The 20,163-nt window shown below is 40.8% G+C and overlaps 1 protein-coding gene across 2 annotated transcripts; it reads right to left on the bottom strand.

Moving 5' to 3' along the window:
- Positions 1 to 778: 778 nt before the first annotated feature.
- Positions 779 to 19,721, bottom strand: LOC131255386 (nonsense-mediated mRNA decay factor SMG7-like). Of its 2 annotated transcripts, XM_058256084.1 has the most exons (6): positions 19,284 to 19,715; positions 6,532 to 7,137; positions 6,260 to 6,382; positions 3,400 to 3,632; positions 1,089 to 3,313; positions 779 to 916 (listed from the first exon to the last, which is right to left on the bottom strand). In XM_058256084.1, the coding sequence occupies exons 1-5, from the start codon at positions 19,350 to 19,352 to the stop codon at positions 1,114 to 1,116; spliced, it is 3,231 nt and encodes a 1,076-aa protein (XP_058112067.1). In that variant the 5' UTR covers positions 19,353 to 19,715; the 3' UTR covers positions 779 to 916; positions 1,089 to 1,113. The 2 variants fall into 2 exon arrangements, with proteins under 2 accessions (XP_058112067.1, XP_058112068.1); XM_058256085.1 differs by lacking the exon at positions 6,260 to 6,382 and having other exon boundaries at positions 19,284 to 19,721.
- Positions 19,722 to 20,163: the final 442 nt, after the last annotated feature.

The following is a 20,163-nucleotide window of genomic DNA, read 5'->3' as shown; positions in this document are numbered from 1 at the left end:
CCCAGGTACTGAGTATAATGTAGAAAGATAGAGGCCATTTATCATATATTCCTCGTTTTCAGATACAAGGGTTTTCAGTTTCTGATTATGATAGCAACTTCAATACTTTTTTTAACATTATTACTAGCTCCCCAAAACCTCGGCACTGATTCATAAGGAATCCATGCTGACAAATCAATTATGAATAGGGCTGCAAGTGGGCGACATCAACCTGACAAGTCATTGAACTGACCCAATAATAAACAGTAGAATCTGAAACAGGACTAAGTTGGGTCTGCTCCAAAAATAGTACCCAAATGATCAGGTGTCAAACCTCTCACAACAGACCCAACCCAACCTGCCCTGGACCTGATTTTTAAGTGATCGAATATGGACCACCCAAAAATAGACCCAAACCTTGCAAATTTAATTTAGAAACAACCCTTACGACCCATTTAATTAAGGTAATTAACAAAAATGTAAAAACATGCCTAAAGAAAACATGTAGTTGGTCGCTTAAAAGGATTTCTATATTAAGTAGGGAATTAGAAATTAAAGCAACCCAACTTAGACCCAACCCATATGTAAATGGGTTGTTTCTGGATACTGTTACCCTAGAGCCAACCCAGATCCAACCACAATCCAAGTCGACCGACGCATATACTATTGGATTGAGTTTGAGGCTGAACTCCAGACCCGGTTATAAAATGGGTTAGTTGTGGACTCCCTGCAGCCTGATTCGACCCAACCACTTTATTGCATGTTTAACAGAATAAGGAAGAGACTCACCTGTTTCAGAGGGAGGTACCTGCAAATGCTCCCACAACAATCTGTGCTCTGACAGAAAGTTAATATTGGAAGGTCCATTGAGGTGGAGGCTGAACTCAGTAGCAGCAGGCGGCTGATCATCACATCACCCCAACAGATTCTTGACGACCTTGACAATGAGAGAGTAAAATTAGTCAGACTTCTCAGAAAATAAAATTATTCCAAATGTAAAATCAGTCAAAGACTTCTCAGAGAAGAAAATTATTCCAAATGTAGTAGAGATAACTCGGATGCACAAGAAAATATAGATGGGGATCTGACTAATGCAAGAAGAATTGTACCATGTATTCTCTGATGCAAAGGATCTCACACGAAGAACTGGCCTGACCACAGAGACTGTCCTTGATCTTGCTCTGAAAGTGGAGCAGACTGTTGGTTTCCTTGATGGAGCTGATGTTCCCTACAAAGCTTCAGATGCTGAAGGAGCTGATAATCAGTAAACTTCTTCTGATTTTCAGCTTGGGCCTGCACGGTAGGAACATGTTTTCCAGGAAAAGGAAAGCTCGTCATACCAGTCGAAGTCATACCAGTCAAGATCTCACTGTGACCATTAACATGAAGGTGCGTATGTCCCATGTGAATCAGGGAATTTTTAGGCACTGTGCCTTCAAATGACGGCAACTGATATCCATCTAACCAACTATAATCATCCACCAGCAGATGCTCATTCTTGAACAATGCGCCCATGGAGCCATTTAATTGCTTTGGGTGAACAGGGTTGAAACCAGGTGGAGGACCAAAGTGTCTAATGGGCCGGCTCACTGGACTTCTTCTTGAACTTGTTTGCAAGTTTGGAAGCTTAATAATTGGATCATCATTACTGGCACTGGAAAGCATTATGGCATCAAGCTTTGATGGTATCACAGCTTCTGAAACTCCAGTCTGTCGAGATACAATACCCCCAGTATTGAGCTTTGCAGACACTGGAAAGGGGTGTGGAAATGCAGGAGGCTGTGAAACGCTCAACTCTTCCTGAAAATTCAATTTAGCCACACATCCATTTCCAGTTGAAGACATTGTGGAGGGAAGTGAAAATGCAGGAGGCTGTGAAACACTCAATTGTTCCTGCAAATTAGGTTTAGAAACAAGTCCATTTCCACTTGCAGAGAGTGAAAAGGGAAGTGAAAATGCAGGAGGCTGTGAAACACTCAACTCTTCCTGCAAACTCCATTGAAGTCCATTTCCAGTTGCAGAAAGCGAAGAGGGAAGTGAAAATGCAGGAGGCTGTGAACTGATAAAATCTTCCTGCAAACTCGACTTAGCAACAAGTCCATTTCCAGCAATGCTCAAGTTTCTCAGTCCATCAGAAAAAGAGGTTGGTTTCTCCGCAATCAATTTAGAAGTGGTGCTTGGATAAATCTGTTGCAGAGGCTGTGAAACCACATTAGCAAAACGCATTGATGATCCTAAACCGGCATTTAAAGCAGCAGTCTGCAGCAGAGGATTATTAGGAGGCCAGGAAAATGCTTCAGCATAGCTAGAGTCACCTTGAGAAGATTCCACAGGCTTAAGAATCTCATAAGCGGCTGATTTTGGTGCCCTTATATCAGCATGTTTTTCAGCTATCGTGGGCTTGAAGACGATCACCTCATCCTCCTCTTCTCCTTCCATATACAACTGTTCCTTTGATTGCATAACTCCTAATTTCATTGTTTTATCAACCACCACTCCTTGTTTCATACCATTTGATATGGACACATCTATAGGAGAAGAAACCATGTCATCCTCAGATCTTTGAGGCTCAATCCCAATAGCAAATCTCTTCAGTTTTCTATCAAAGCATATTCCCTGATGATCAACCTTGACCACATTCATGAGAGCCCTTCCTGCAGCTAGGATACGTTGCACACGTGCTCTTTTCTCCTTGTTGCTACCATCACTTGCAAACGAATGCTTCCTTGAAAAGTCTAATATGAGTTGTGCTGGGACAAGAGGTAAAAATCCCCTCAACTCAAAGTCTTCCCAGAGTGCGAGCCGGTTGCCAGTTTCATCTTCATCATACCTGCTCATGTCTGAGAAGCAGGTTTCATCTCCATCACCATCAATGGATACCAGTCCACTCAGTATAAGTTTGTTCAAGAAAGATATGCAGTGAGCCCAGAAGAATGATCTAGCAGTCGCTTGTTTTTCATCAACATCACCGCCTGCAATTTCTGGATGACAGGCTAACCACTCAATGAAAACTAGGACAGCAGGTAACAAATAGCTTGACAAGATGTCCTGTAACTGCATGCATCTTTTGAGAAGATGGCCCATGAACTCAAAGGCAGCAGTAAATGCATTCTGAAGCAGAACCTTACATTGCAAGATTTCATCATAGGACTGGCCTTCAGATTCCTTATTCACATTATGAACTGTGAATATGAGAATGGAGACCATTCTAATAATGAAAAGCCCATTTTCAGCAGCATCTGAACCAAAATTTAGCTCTTCTTCAGGCCCAGAAGAAAGAAGATTATCCAGATCCCTGATTGCCAAAGAGAGAACTTCTCCAAACGTTTCCAAGCTTGGGGAAGGCAAAACGAGTTGTTAACTTCATAAAGCACATGTAACTGGAAGCCTATAATATTCAGATTTTAGATGTAGGATTACCTTGTGCGAGTGAAAAGAATGCCGTTTAACCGGACAAACCGAAGACGGAAGGCCTTAAAAGTCTCTGGAATACTGAATGCAGTTTCTTTTAGAGGTGCAGTTACCATATTACCATTTTTAGATGGAATTCTCATTTCCCCTCTCCCTCTTCCTCTCCCACTCATTCGCACAGGCACAGACTTGACTGAAGAAACTTTCGCATCCTGACTGAGTTGGGAGTAACTCTGACGGTTCTGCAAAACGAATAGGCAAAAAATGATTCAATGATAAAAGATCTGAATAAGTTACAGAATCCAGATGTAAGCACCATAATTAGCAAATTCACTAACAATACCTATGTTCACCTCTTTTCCATTCGGTTGCATATTTTTTTTGTCATTCGTGATAAGAAATTCATACCCATTTTATACTCGTGTATAATATTATGTATTTATGATATAACTTTCTTTGTAAAGTTTAAAATGGCTTTCACTTATCCATTAGCCGCTCTCCTTTCACATATTATCCATTAGCCGCTCTCCTTTCACTTATCCATTAGCACTTCAACTTACATAGAAACCCTTCACATATTATACACAATTTTTTACTTATTCAAGAATAAAACACGTATTTATGATTTAACGTTTTGAAGTTTAAAATGCTTATCACTTCCATATTGAACTCTCAAATCATCCACTTTAAAGCTGCTTTAAAAAAATAATAATAATAATAATAAATAAATAAAAAATAGAAAAAATAGAGTTTAAATTGCCTCTTCAACTTACATATTCATAATCTCCAACTCTCCCCAGCACTTATCAAAGGCAACCAACAAAGAAAAGTTTCCATCTACTTCACTATCGGAGAGACTTCCAACAAATTCTCCTCCAAAACATATAGTAAACGAGTACTATTGAAATTTCATATCAACATATACCCAAGGTGTCCCGTATCGGTATCGGTTGGCGTAACGGTGACCTCAAAAACCGATACGGATACGGGGTCGTAACGGCGATACGGGGGCGTAACGGCCCGTAACGGTGTAAAAAAAAATTTTTGCCAAAAAAATATAAAAAAATGTATTAAATCCGGAATATTTTAAGCATTCCAAATATGCATTCATTTATAAATTGGAACATGTTTATGGTGGTGTAACGGTCCACTCTTTGGTGAGAAGCTGTATCGGACTGTCTGATTAATTTTTGAACCAGGTAACCTGAATTTGACTACAAAATGTATATATTTAATTTTCTAAATATCTAATTTATATACTTAACAATTTAATATCTTTCTCCCAGTAGTTCTTTAAAAAAATGAAATTAAATTCAGGTAGATGGCGTTGCCAATTTCGGGCTAACTTGGAGGACCAATCTATGCCCCAAATTAGCCTCAAATTCATGCAATTTATTGTCATTATCCCACTTATGTATTAGTGGACATTTATTGGATAGTGAATCATGAAAAAAATCAAAAGGCACTATTTTAAAAAAATAAGAGTACACCAAATAACAATTAAAACTATTCAAATAATTTGATTTTGGCATTGTGAGTTAGCAATTGCAGTTTATAATTTAATTGGTAAATTTTAAGTTAATATGTCTTTGGTACAATTTTTTAAGGCCCCAAATTAGGCGGGACTCAGATTGTGAAGTGTAGCACACATGTCAAAGTTTTTTGGGGCCCCACGCATGATGAATGTGTTATATCTAAACCGTCCATTCATTTGACGAGATCGTCTTAAGGCTTGACACGAAAAATAATACAGATCTAATTATCAAGTGGACCACACTGCAAAAAGCAGTGGGGGATTGAACCTCTACCATTGAAAACTTTTTTCGGATCACATAACTTTTAGATCAATATGAAATTTGTTTTTCCTCTTCATTCAGGTCTTTTTGACCTTATGAACAGATTGGATGGAAAATAAATGTTACGGTGGGCCTATGAATTGTTTAACGGTGAAAATCATCATCTCTGCTGCTATTTTTGGTGTAGTCCAGACGATCTTTGGATACCATTCATTTTTTAGGTAATGCTCTAAAATAATATTTAAAAATAGATGAACGGTGTGGATATAATAAATACATCACTGTGGAGCCTATAAAACTTTGATCTCCTTTGAACCGTTCGTACAACTTGGAGCTCGAGGAGTGTCAGTGCTCGTCTCAGCGTGACACGTACCTACAGCAGCTTACGCCTGCCAAAAAAAAAAAGGAGAGGGAAACCGAAAAGAAAAAAGAGGGAAAGAAGAGAAGAAAAAAGAGGGAAAGAGGGAAAGAACAGAGAGAGAGAGAGAGAGAGAGAGAGAGAGAGAGAGAGAGAAGAAGGAGGAGGAGGAGGAGGAGGCCGTAGCCGTAGCCGCAGCCGCAGTCGCAGCAGGGCCGTAGCCGCAACTGCAGCCGCAACCGCAGCAGGCCGAGAAGAGGAAGAAGAAGAAGAAGAAGAAGAAGAGAGAGAAGAAGAAGAGGAAAAGAAAGGAAAAAGGTAAGGGTTTTTTATTTATTTTCTTTTTTTTTTTTCCAAGGCCCGTAACAGCCGTTATGGGTCAGTAATGGCCGTTACGCCCGTAACGGGCCTGTAACGGCCATTACGGGCCGTTACATGTACAAAAAAGGGACTCGGCCGATACGGCCCCGTATCGCGTAACAGGTACCACCGTTACAGTTACGTATCGGCCGTTACGGCCAATACGTAACCGTTTTGGGACACCCTGCATATACCTCTTAAAAATTTTCACAGAAAATGACTGACCAGCTTGACCAAAGTGATTCTCCAAAGAGTGGAAGTTTTCAAACCTTAAAATCAGGTCATAAGGATATTGAATACTCCATTGGTACAGAAACATCTACTCTACCAATCCCAGACATGCAAAAGACAATACCTTCTCAAATACTATAATCAAGTTGTCCCTTGCCGTTGAGAAAGGGGTATCCACTGCCAAACTCCGAAAGTACCGGTAAACAGCCATTAATTCATCCCCCAAATATGATGCCAATATTGCAAGCTGAGGGGGAAAATAAAACATTTATCCATGCTCAAGATTAGTAACAAAAGATTACCATGTTTGCTGTGAGAAGAGAATACTACAACAAACGGTGCTAGTAGTAATATAGAACAAAATGTCATACATCCTAACATAGAAGAATGAGAGACCTGATGATGGGGATTCCCACTTGTAGGGCAAAGTGAAGCAGCCTGTATGTAGTAACTCAAAGCAGCAGCATAATCACGGGCAACAGAATCCCCCTCTCCATACAATCCTTTGTACCGAGCAAGGTCACCCAAGTAGATCAAACAACGGTGACAGGACATCAAGCCTTTCTTCATCTCAGCAGATTTCTTTCCATCCTTTGCCAGGGCAATTTGATTCTCTGGGACCCCAGAAAAATAGCCAAGAGGCAAACCGTACTTGGCTCTAATTTTCAGAATAAGATCATGATAAAAGCCAGTTGCTTCTGAAAGGAAACTTTTAAATACAGAGCGGATTTTCTTTAATCGATCAGGTCGCACAACAGCTTTCCCACTGAGAGATGTGACTGATGCTGCCGATGCCAAAGCAGCATTAATGTGCAATCTGAACTCCTCAATTCGCCTGTAGTGTAACTGCCACAGACCTTGTTCTATTTCATGTAATTCCGAAAAATCATGATCCGCAAGGATTATGGCTTCAGAGTTCTCTCGCATTTGTAGCCATGCATTGGGATCTGAAGGGACTTTTGCCTTGGATGCCATCCTAAGTCCATTCTCCAACTCAATATTCTATAAAAACAAGGAAACATTATGCAATTGTTAATCATAAAGTTACAGGTGATAGAAGGTAGTGAAAAGCAAACCATCTCATAATCAACAGAAATAAGGTGGGAGTAGAATATCAAAATGATTATCCCAAGTGCAACATTAGCATATTAAGATGTGCACTTGCGGATGGTTATGGTAAACTTTGAAGCAACATTGAGCATCAGACAGTGTGGTGCCAGCATGGTGTGATGTGGTGATCTTATGTCAACGTCATGTGGTATTTTACTCCTTCCATTTATAACTGGAAATGAAGATGCAATTGAAGTTAAAGTTTAAAGCTCTGGCATTAATAAATTTTCTGACACTGGATTGAGAGCAACAGTCAGCCACTACAGGAGGGACCCACCCCATTCCTTACTGGTTGTTCTCCAGGTACCAAAAGATCTCAAACAATCTTTAGTTCTTTGATTAGTTGGATCTTTTACATTCGGAAGCAAGTATATTAAAAAGAAAATGAGCTTCTGAAAGAAACATACGGCCCATTTGGCATCTCTTATCCAATCCAATAAGAGCTACTCTAATAGAGAATTAAGATTTTTTGTTCTACCACTTGTTTTTCAATAAGCTCGTTCGGTAAAATCACTTTTTTCATAATCGAAAAAAGCTCTTATTTGAAATAAGCATGAGGTAAAACATTCAAGCAAGAGCTTTTTTTTAGGGATAGTTGCTGTTGTTTTTTAAAATTACGACTTCATTTTAAACAGGCACGCCTCTTCATGCATCTCACCTTGGTTGTGGGCTGTCCATCATGTTGGACATCAGATGTGGATAGTACATCATGTGGAGCCCACCTTTGGTGCAGACCATCCATCATGTGGAGCCCACCTTAGATGTGGACTGTCCATTGCATGGGCCAAACCTTCAAAATGGGCCATCCATCCTGCAGGATTCCGATGTGGATCATTCATCATTAGGGACCGACCTTTGATGCGGACAGTCCATTATTTAGGGCCCACCTTGATGTAGGCCATCCATCATGTGGGCCCTACCATCAATGTTAATTGTCCATCATGCAGAGCCATTCAATGTCCACTGCTCATCAAGTGAAGCCCACCTTCGAAGTGGGTTGTCCATCATGTGGGGCCCGCCTTGGATGTGGGCCATTCATCATTAGGGGCTGACCTTTGATGTGAACTGTCCATTATGGGGGGCCCACCTTGATGTGGGTCATCCATCAGCAGGCCTGCTTGATATGGGCCGTCCATCATGTGGGCAGGATCACATTTTGATGTGGGCCACCCATCATGTGGGACCCATCTTAATGTCCACCGTCCTTTGTGTGGGGTGCACCTTCTATGTGGATCATCCATCATGTTGGGCCACTTTGAATACGGGTTGTCCATCATGCGAGACCTTGGAAGTGGACCAGTGCTCATGGAGGTTGTGGAAAATGTGACTTTATTCAATGTAATTAATCCCTATTGTACTTTGTTTCCATCCTTACTAATCAGTTGCGCACTTTTAATTGATCATTAACAATGACAAAAACTACAATAGTAATAAAATGCCTCTTTTCATCAGTAGTAATACTGACGCAGGACAGCCCTAATTATGATGCATGCTCATGGACACAATTAAACAGCAGAAATAAAAAGGAATAAATGATCTAAAATTCTAACAGTAATCATCATAACTGAGAAAATCATAAAGGAAACATGCAATGGAGCGGGCCATCACCACAACCATAGATTATGGAATTCAATTACTACTTAGGTTGGATCCGGCGAGGGATGAGACCTCCCGATCTTGCATGGTCACACCCAATCGATCAACGAAGATCACTAGTCCGAAGAACCAAGAAGTTTCTCGGATTAGGGATTTGAGAATTTGGGGGTTTAGGGTTTAGATCGGTTCTTAAGATTTTGATCGAAGAAGGATTAGCCAAAACTGGAAAATAGAAGGAAGAAAATTATTATCTTGAAGAAGTTGGAAGGGCACAAGAAGAAATTAGAAGAAGAAAATCAAGGGAAGAGAAGAAGCACCATTAGAGAGAAGAGAGGAAGGAGGCAACCAAAAGGTTTGCTTTTCATTAATCAATAGTTAAAATTTGAGTTTAGGGCTTTAGCTCGCTTAAATAAGCAAATAAAGACATAAAATTACTAAAATACCCCTAGAATAAGCAAATAAAGACATAAAATTACTAAACGACCCCTAACTAAGTCAAAAACAGGCAAATAACATAAGTACGGGAAAGTTTGGGCGCTCGGTCTTCTTTCTCCAATCTTCCTTCACATGTGTCTTCCCTAAGTGGGGTCTTCTATATGTCCAATCACATGTGAAAGATCTTCAGCTCCTCAATAGTCACCTATCCACAAGGACGGCACTTGTGGTTGGCGCTTTCTTCGTTGGTACACCTTGAATGCGCTTGTGTCCGCATCAATTCCCCTCGGGTGAGAAAAACTCGACTCCGACGAGTTGAAACTTTTGTAGCGCTCGAGTAGATCTGGATCAATACCCTGCAATGCGTCGCCCGGCAGCCACGTAGATTCAGACGATGGTTTGTTCTTTCACTTGACAAGATACCTTTGGAAACCCCCATCTCTCGTGGATACTATCTCGTCATCCAAGATTTCCTCAATTGCTTCTTTATGGGTAATGGGTAGAGGAGGGGGTGGAAGGGGTTGGGTAGCAAACTCAGAAAAAGGCCATGAAAGGGACGATGTATCAACAATGGGAGTATGGGCACGGACTAGATCTTCCACATTAAAAGTTGAATTAATGCTCATTTCAGGTGGAAGGTCAACCCGATACGCGTTGGACCCAACCTTTTATAATATCTTGAATGGTCCAGCACTACGCGCTTGTAATTTCTTTGCAGATCCTTGAGAGAATCGCTCTGGCCTTATTCGCACCATTACATAGTCTCCTTCTTGAAATTCTTGCACTCTACGATGAGAATCAGCTGAAACTTTATAGTCATCATTGCTCTTATTTAACCGCTGTCTAATATGTGTATGCAAATCATGAATATGGCATGCGAATGCATCGGCTGACTCAGAAGACCTTTGGGTAACAGACATAGGTAAGAGATCTATGGGCATTCTAGGTTTATAACCACTTACAATTTCAAAAGGACTCAACCCTGCAGATCTATTAACTGACCCATTATAAGCAAGTTCAGCAGTTGGTAAAATTAGGTCCCAAGTCTTAACATGTTCACTCACTAGACAACGTAGAAGATTTCCAAGGCTATGGTTTACCACTTCAGTTTGACCATCTGTTTGTGGGTGATAAGCAGTAGAAAATTGCAAACGAGTTCCCATAATGTGCCACAGTGTCTTCCAAAAATAACTAGTAAATCGAACATCACGATCAGACACTATGGTTTTAGGTAACCCATGGAGACGCACCACACCATCAAAAAAGAGACGAGCAACATGAGACGCATCTAACGTCTTCGAACATGGGAGGAAATGTGCCATTTTAGAAAAACGGTCCACAACGACAAAAACGGAATCGTGCTTTTTTATAGTCTTGGGAAGCCCGAGCACGAAGTCCATACTAATGTCCTGCCACGGAGCATGTGGCACTGGCAATGCCGTGTACAGCCCAGTATTTTGCTTTTTTTGCTTTGCCAGCTGACATGTTCGACACTGCCCTAAAACTTTAGCTACGTCTCGCTTGAGGCTTGGCCAATAGAAACGATCTTCCACGAGGGCAATGGTCTTATCACGACCAAAATGGCCAGCTATCCCTCCTGAATGAAGCTCCCAGATGAGGAATTCACGAAGGGACATACAGGGAATACAAAGTCTGTCTCCCTTGAAAAGAAAGCCATCTTTAAGAACATATTCACCCATAATATGCTGGTCACTAGAGAGCGACGCGTAAGTACCCCCAAAATCAGGACATATGGGGTATTCATCTTTCAGTTGCTCAAATTCGACTACCTCTACACTCAAGGAGTTGAGCAACGCCACTCTCCTACTAAGGGCATCCGCTGGTTTGTTTTCAACCCTGGCCTTGTATTTCAAAACAAACGAATATTCCTAAAGAAACGCTACCCACTTGGCATGCCTTGGGTTGAGTTTCTTCTGAGAATGCAAATATCTCAAAGCCTTATGGTCAGAAAACAAAACGAATTCTTGCGGTAGGAGGTAGTGTCGCCAATGTCTCAGGGATTGCACTACCGCAAAAAATTCTTTATCGTAAGTGGAGTATTTTTGTTTTGCCTCATTCAGTTTCTCACTGAAATAGGCCACTGGGTGTCCTTCTTGACTCAACACTCCACCTATACCGACACCAGACGCATCACACGCTACTACAAAGACTTTAGAAAAGTCAGGTAGACGCATGACAGGAGCTTCCACCATCTTGCCCTTAATTTCTTTAAAAGCCTTGACGGCGGCTTTAGACCACACGAACTCTCCCTTTTTCATGCACTCGATAATGGGAGCCATGATCGTGCTAAAACCCCTAATGAACCGACGATAAAAAGTTGCTAGGCCGTGAAAACTTCGCACCTCATGAATGTTCCTTGGTTCTGGCCACTCAACTATGGCCCTGACTTTTTCAAGGTCTGCTCCATCCCTTCAGATGACACTATAAATCCTAAGAATACAACTTGGCTAGACATGAATGCACATTTCTTAAGATTAGCGTACAACTTTTCCTTCCTAAGGACACTACAGACCTTCTTTAAATGTTCAAGGTGTGATTCCTTAGTGGTACTATAAATAAGAATATCGTCAAAGTACACCACTAGGAATTTTTTCATGAACCTCAAAGCTTGTGTCATCACCCGCATGAAAGTACTGGGTGCGTTAGTCAAGCCGAAGGGCATGACCAACCACTCATACAGCCCATCTTTCGTCTTAAACGCCGTCTTCCACTCATCTCCTGGGCGTATACGGATTTGGTGATATCCGCTCTTGATGTCTATCTTAGAGAATATAGTGGACCTGGCCATCATGTCAAGCATATCATCAAGTCTAGGTATAGGGAACCTATACTTGACAGTAATTTTGTTTATGGCACGGCTGTCCACACACATGCGCCACGTGCCGTCTTTCTTTGGCGTCAACAATGCAGGCACGGCACACGGGCTCATACTCTCTTGGATGAAACCCTTTTGCAGAAGCTCATCAACTTGCTTCTTCAACTCTACATGCGCTGCAGGGTTCATCCTATAGTGAGAAAGGTTCGGTAGAGTAGACCCTGGGACAAGATCAATGGCATGCTGTATGTCCCTCATAGGTGGCAACTCATTCGGTAAGTCTTCAGGACCGAGGTCACCTCACAGGGCAACTCTGATGGAACCTCAGGTGTAATTTCTCTAGCCACAAGGGCATACACCATAGAATCCTCCTTAGCCTCTTTTTCAAACTCTCTTGCGCTGATTATATGTAAAGACTTAGGTTTGGATTTCCCCATTTCTCTAGGCTCACTTGCCTTCTCATCCTTCTTCTTCCCTAGTGTATTCTCAGGTGGCATGGGATTAAGTTTGATCTTTTTACCATTATACATAAAAGTAAACGCATTCGAACAGCCAAAGATCGTGACATCATTATCGAATAGCCACGGTCTACCTAGGATAACATGTCCCACATCCATAGGTAAAACATCACACCACAGGGACTCTTTGTATGACTCAAACTCGATGGGGACTAGACATTGCTGGGTGACAGGTAAGGATGTCTTGTCAACCCAAGAAACTTTATACGGGTCTAGATGAGGTGTGGATTTCAGTTTTAAGCAATTTAAGGTGCTAGTGGAAATCACATTCTGACAACTTCCACTGTCCACTATCACCTTACAATTCTTTTCACCACACTTGGCAATAGTGTAGAAGATAGTGCTTCGACACCAATTAGCACTACTTCTAGACTGAGCTAACACACGCCTGACTACTACAAGCGTTGCTTCTCCATCCACTTCTTCTTCATCAGTAAGTCCTCCTTCAGGGTGATACTCTTCAACTTCATAATCACCCTGGTCATCTCCACCCTCGTGGGACTCACCTATAACTAAGGCTCTCCCACGGCTCTTCGTAGGACACTAATTAGACATGTGGTCAAGGTTGCCACACTCATAGCACCTCACTTGGCTCATGTTACTAGGACCGGCACCAAGAACCCCTTTGCCCTTGTCCTCCCTAGGCCTAGGCAAAATGGTCGCCTGTGCCCTAGGTTGACTACCAATAGTAGGTCTAGTTCCTTGGGAACTAGATCTAGCACTGGAGTCTCGGGACTCAAAACGACGAATGACAGGAGCCTTCAGATATTGCTCTAACTCCTGCACGACTTGATATGCTTCATCTAAGTCCGTTAAGGGCCGAGTAATAAGCTCGCGCTGAAGATCCGCACAAAGGCCCGTCTTGAAACGCGACAGCGTTACTAGAGGTTCTCGGATATCACATCGCATCACATACTCTTCAAATTTAGCGATGTAGTCAACGGCAGGCATTGACCCTTGGCGTAAGGATTGCCATTGGTCAAGGAGCTTCTGACGGTATGAGAGAGGAAGGTACTTCTCCTTCAACTTCTCTTTCATCTCATACCAATGTGTGATAGGGGCTCTACCAACTCTTTCTATCCTACGCTCGGTGTTGGTCTAGAAGAGCTTGGCTTGACCCACAAGCTTCATCTTAGCAAACCGCATTTGATGGTTTTCCGACATGCCATACCACTCAAAGTAGTGATCCATGTCAGCAACCCAGTCAAGGAAGGCCTTGGGATCCAAGCGCCCATCAATACTCGGGGCCTCAACTCTCACACTCTTCATCGCACGCTCATCTGGATCATAGCGGTCTTGATGACCACATGTGGCTCGTGCCTCTCGCACCACACCACGACCGTTACCACGATCTCTACCCTCACTACTACCACGTGTGGCAGTGCGTTCTTCAATAATTCCTTCCACTTGGGAGTGCGCATCTTCCCCTACAACGGGGTTTTCCTTTTGGGACGCCTCTAGTTGCTCCACCTTGGTCATGGTAGTGGTAATTTGGTTCTCAAGGCGGGCAAACTCACGCCTTTAACCCGCTTCTAGGGCGGTTATCTTTTGTATCAATTGAGCAAGTTGCTCAGATAACTGCTCGTTATTCATGATAGGTTGAAGTCCGAAACCTCTACCTCTTCTCGTGGGCATACAATGAAGACTTGAACCAAACTCTACCTAACTAGACTACTAGGTGTTATGACTTTCAAGATGAATGCGATGAATGCAAAACTACTATGAACTGACACAATTAAGTTGAAACAGGAAACAACTCAAATCTGGAAATTTTCCAGATTAGGAACTTTCTAAAATTGAAAACTTTCTAAACCTGGAACTTTCCTAAGTTAAACCTAAAAATCGAAACCCTAATTTGATAACTCGATCTAGACAAAAACCATGCAAGCCTAGGCTTTAATACCAAATTTGACACAGGACAGCCCTAATTATGATGCATGCTCAAGGACACAATTAAACAGCGGAAATAAAAAGGAATAAATGATCTAAAATTCTAACAGTAATCATCATAACTGAGAAAATCATAAAGGAAACATGCAATGGAGCGGGCCATCACCACAACCATGGATTATGGAATTCAATTACTACTTAGGTTGGATCCGGCGAGGGATGAGACCTCCCGATCTTGCATGGTCACACCCAATCGATCAACGAAGATCACTAGTCCGAAGAACCAAGAAGTTTCTCGGATTAGGGATTTGAGAATTTGAGGGTTTAGGGTTTAGATCGGTTCTCAAGATTTTGATCGAAGAAGGATTAGCAAAAACTGGAAAATAGAAGGAAGAAAATTATTACCTTGAAGAAGTTGGAAGGGCACAAGAAGAAATTAGAAGAAGAAGATCAAGGGAAGAGAAGAAGCACCATTAGAGAGAAGAGAGGAAGGAGGCAACCAAAGGGTTTGCTTTTCATTAATCAATAGTTAAAATTTGAGTTTAGGGCTTTAGCTCACTTAAATAAGCAAATAAAGACATAAAATTACTAAAATACCCCTAGAATAAGCAAATAAAGACATAAAATTACTAAACGACCCCTAACTAAGTCAAAAACAGGCAAATAACATAAGTACGGGAAAGTTTGGGCGCTCGGTCTTCCTTCTCCAATCTTCCTTCACATGTGTCTTCCCTGAGTGGGGTCTTCTATATGTCCAATCACATGTGAAAGATCTTCAGCTCCTCAATAGTCGCCTATCCACAAGGACGACACTTGTGGTTGGCGCTTTCTTCGTTGGTACACCATGAATGCGCTTGTGTCCGCATCAAATACTATGCCAATAGCCACAAGAAATTGGAAAACAGCCTTCACAAGCACGTCGTCAACAAGTGGCCGCAATATTTCATGAACAATGAGCAAAAATCCTTGATAAGACCATCCTCGCCAAATGCAATATCGTGAACCCATTGAAAGAAAAAAAAAAACCATAATATCTATCATTTGTGTAGATATTTAACTATGTACAAAAAAATAATAATAATAATAACAATTGTATATTCAACACATTCTACTCAATAGCATATGAACACTAAGGGCCCATTTGGTAAAACTTATTTTCACCACTTATCACTGAAATGGGCTCTTTTCAGTGATTTTTCCCGATTTAGAGTGTTTGGTAAATCTAAAATATTAAGCACTTAATTTGAAATTTCACCGAAATTTTAGGATTTTTTAAAGTCTCTCTCCCCTCCTTTCTACTTAACACTAAACATGGAATTTGGTAAGTGATTTTGAATTAGATTTTTTTTAAATGACAACTTTACACTCTTTTAACTTCTACACAAGCTTTCAATGAGCTAATTGCGCACTATAGAAGTCGTGTTGACGTGGCTAATACTTTGGCCCCATCATGATGTATGTGTTATATATATTAGGGTATGAGCCAAAAAATGACGTAGACCCAAAGCTCAAGTGGACCACACCACGGAAACCTGCAGGGATAATGATACCCCTATTGACATTCCTAGGGCCCACCGTGATGTTTATCTGCCATCAAAATCAGTTCATAAGGTCAAATAGACCTGGATGAAGGGAAAACACAAATATCAGCCTCTGATCCAAAGTTTTTGTGCCCCCAAGAAGTTTTCAATGGTAGGCGTTCAATCCCCACTGTTGCGTTCAATCCCCACTGTTTTCTGTGGTGTTTGTCCACTTAAGTTTTGGATCTGTCTCTTTTTGCATCTATGCCCCAAAATGACCTGAAAAATGGATGGAAGGTGTGGATATAACACATACATCATGGTGAGGCCCACAGAACTTTGCCATGTAAAGACGGTACCTATGTCAGTATCGTGTTCTACTGCACGTAATCCAAATAACATAGGGTGGATTAGCTGTCACCAGCTAGCACATTAATAGGTGTTTCCCTGATGGTGGAGCCCACCTTAATGTATGCGCTGTATATCCAAGCCATCCATCAGTTTTTCCAAATCATTCTAGCCCATGGACCCAAAAATGAAGCAGATCCAAATCTCAGGTGGACCGTACCATAGGAAACAGTCGTGCTTGAACACCCACCATTTGTGGTGCGGTTCACTAGAGCCTTAGATCTGCCTCATTTTGGGATCATGCCCTAAAATGATCTGACAAAATGGATTGATTGTGTGGATATAACACATACATCATGGTGGACCCACTGATTTTTTTCCACGTCAACATAGATCAACTTTGGTGCACGTACAGTACAAGTATTACCGGCTAACACGTTAGTGGGCATTGCCTTGACCGTGGGCCCACCTCGATGTAAGTCCCAAAAATGAAGTAGATCCAAATTTCAGGTGGACCACACCACAGGAAAGCAGTGGTGATTGAACGGCTACCATTAAAAACTTCCTAGGGCCTGCTGTAATGTTTATTTGCCATCCAACCTATTGATTAGGTCACAGACCTGGATGAAGGGAAAGCACAAATATCAGCTTCATCCAAAACCTATGTGACCCCTATGAAGTTTTTAATGGTGGGTGTTCAATTACCACATTTTCCTACGGTGTGGTCCACATGAAATTTGGATCTACCTCATTTTTGGGCTCATACCTTAAAATAAGCTGACAAAATGGTGGGACGGCATGGATTTAACATAGACATCGAGGTGGACCCCAGGACTTATTGCTTGAGGTGTTCGGATGGCATACACGCATATATGATAGTGCTCTGCGTGCTCCACCATGATGTATGTGTTTTATCCACGCCGTCCATTCATTTTGCCAACTTATTTTAGGACATGAGACAAAAAGATGCATTGTAATGATTATTTTCCATCCAACATGTTGAGTAGGTCACACATTCAACAAGGCAGGCCACCTCATTTTTAGATAGGTTTTCCCATTCGTCTCTTGGCTTCAACCAAAATGGCATTACTTCTAATAATGGCGGAATTAATTCTCAACAAATATGATGCTTCACTCATATTTCTACAAGGGGAGTTATATGAAGCTCCATCTAAGTATGAGTCATGTTTTCGATTTTGTTTGTACAGGTGGGCCCATTGGTTCCATGATCAATAATACTGTCAACATGGCGCCCATTGTGAATGGACTATGAAATAATAATAACAATAAATAAATAAATAAATATTAGATGATCCTAACCTTTATATCAACCTTCACCAATTAACTATGAGATGTTGTGTATCTCTTGTTGGTGGTCCAATTCAAGGACAATAATCAAATGGTTATGATTATTCTATCAATACAAATATAGTACATGGTTTATCAACCAAAGAGTTATGTTTATGGGCATAGGTCTACGAAGTTTGATGGATGGCAATAACACGTTGTCTCATGCTCTATATAGGATAGAAATTGAGGCAATAGGGGCAAATATGACAAATTGCCAATTTTTAGACCTTTTATGGTTTGTGTTTACCAAACATTTTTTAAAATTTTTTTTGGTGAAAAAAGTGCTTAATTTCAGATATCAAGACTTTTTTCAGATAAATCACAAAACAGATTTTTCGGTACTTGTAAGCAGTGTTTAAAGTATCGGTATCACAAGAAGTTTCGTTGGCCGAGTATATGGAAACAATATCGATATCGTCGATAATATCACCGATAACCAGAAGTGCGGGGAAACATTGGTGGGGAAACATGGGAAAACGGTGGAAATTTTCAGTGAAACTTCAGGAGATGCTAAAATACACATATTTGTTAGGAATAAAAAATTATAAAAGGAATACATATATAATAAGTTTCCATTTAATGGGGGGCTTAAGCATGTGTTGTTGTAAGAAATTGGTCCAACCATCCCATCAATCCCATCAATCCATCCAACCATTCTACCTTCCATCCAAAAATCCATCAGTATTTCAGAATATCGACAACACAAGATATTTCATTGAGAAATCATCGACAATTGAAAAGGAGACAAAAGAATGTGGTCTCGATATCGCCCATAAAAAAATTGAAATGGATTTTTTTTGAATAAACAGATTTTTGGCGACATCGATACATTGGCGATATTATTGAAATATCACTGATACATTGGTGATACATGCAACACCTAGAATATACACAGTAAAAAATATTGGCAATACATTGGAGATAGCGATACATTGGCGATACAAGCAACACCTGGAATTTACATAGTCGAAAATATTGGTGATACATTGGCGATACATCGCTGCTACCTGGAATTTTTTTATATTACCGGTGTTATCAGTATCGCTACCAGTGTTATCAGTATCGCTGAGCTAGATATAGAGATAATATCGGAGATATTTCGATAATATCGGGGATAATTCGAACAATGCTTATAAGTATTAAAATTCACCACTTCTAAGTTTTCAGCACCTAAATTAATTTTCAGACTTTATTTTTCAGTTTAACAAACAACACCTAAGATGAAATGCAAAAATGAATACGATTCATGTTTGAATGAAAATATGACATCACACCATTAAATTTAGCACGCTGATCAAATAAGTGAATGCAAGTTAGAATGCAGACAAACTGCTGACAGGAAAAGGATAAGTGGCAAGGACAAAAACTTGCATGATTCCAAAGGGTTTGATATAGTCCTAAATTATGTATTAAACTCGATCTGAACTTATAAACAAGACAAAGGAAACCAACACAACACTCCTTATATGAATAAAAAGAATGCCACAATCACACTGTTTATATGAACAAATTATTCCATGATCAAAAGATAATCTAGACAAATACCTTATTGAAAAGATGTTCAACAAGCTCCCGTGACGGAGCAGAGGAGTTATCCATTGGAACAGTCATCATCCATCAAATGTTCATGAAACACTTTGCATAAAATTTCAGCGTTGGAGCATTTAGCCTGCAATATCAATCTGCAAAAGAACAGCATGCACACATATTAAGGCTGAAAGAAGCACAAAATGATGTTTAAAAATGAAAAACAAATTTGAGAACATAACAGAATAACAAAGAATAAAGAATTAAGTGAGAGGAATGCTGTTTAGAATCAGCTGGGTTATATGTTCTTCAGTGTTAGAGACTTTTGATGGCTGGAGGATGGTCCTTTTTTTGAAGAGTGGCAAGACTATTCAGAGGATGGTCCCTTGTGCTATCTTGTGGGGAATATGGAGAGAGAGAGAGAGAGAGAGAGAGAGAGAGAGAGAGAGAGGAATAAAAAAATTTAAGCCAAGATTTTCCCCCATCCCTCAATGGGTCATTTACCTACGTGGTTCTTGGGTGGGCTATGGTGCTGCCAGATATCTGAGGCTGTTACAGGACTGTTATGGGAGGGTCCCATTACGGGGTCATATTTTCTGTAATGACCATTACGGGCCCATAACACCTAATGGCTCCGTTACCATTACGTAACAGCCATTACTGCTATTACATAACCGTTTTCGCATACCAAGTTTCTTAGAGATATCTTTCTAGTCGATCATAAGAGATTGGGATTTTATTGTTTTTGGTTAGACGTCTCTGGGTGGTAGGCCTGCCCTCTAGTTTTGGCTTTTTGCTCTATTATGCTCTTTTTAGCTGCCCTTTCTTCTTTCTTATGCAGGGCAGGGATGACATGAGGATCACCGCTGCTGCTGGTCTCGAGGTTTTTTTTTTTTCT

This window comes from Magnolia sinica, chromosome 9 (genome assembly GCF_029962835.1).
Source record: "Magnolia sinica isolate HGM2019 chromosome 9, MsV1, whole genome shotgun sequence".
Lineage (NCBI taxonomy): Eukaryota > Viridiplantae > Streptophyta > Magnoliopsida > Magnoliales > Magnoliaceae > Magnolia > Magnolia sinica.
This window is presented reverse-complemented; position numbering and strand designations above follow the sequence as displayed.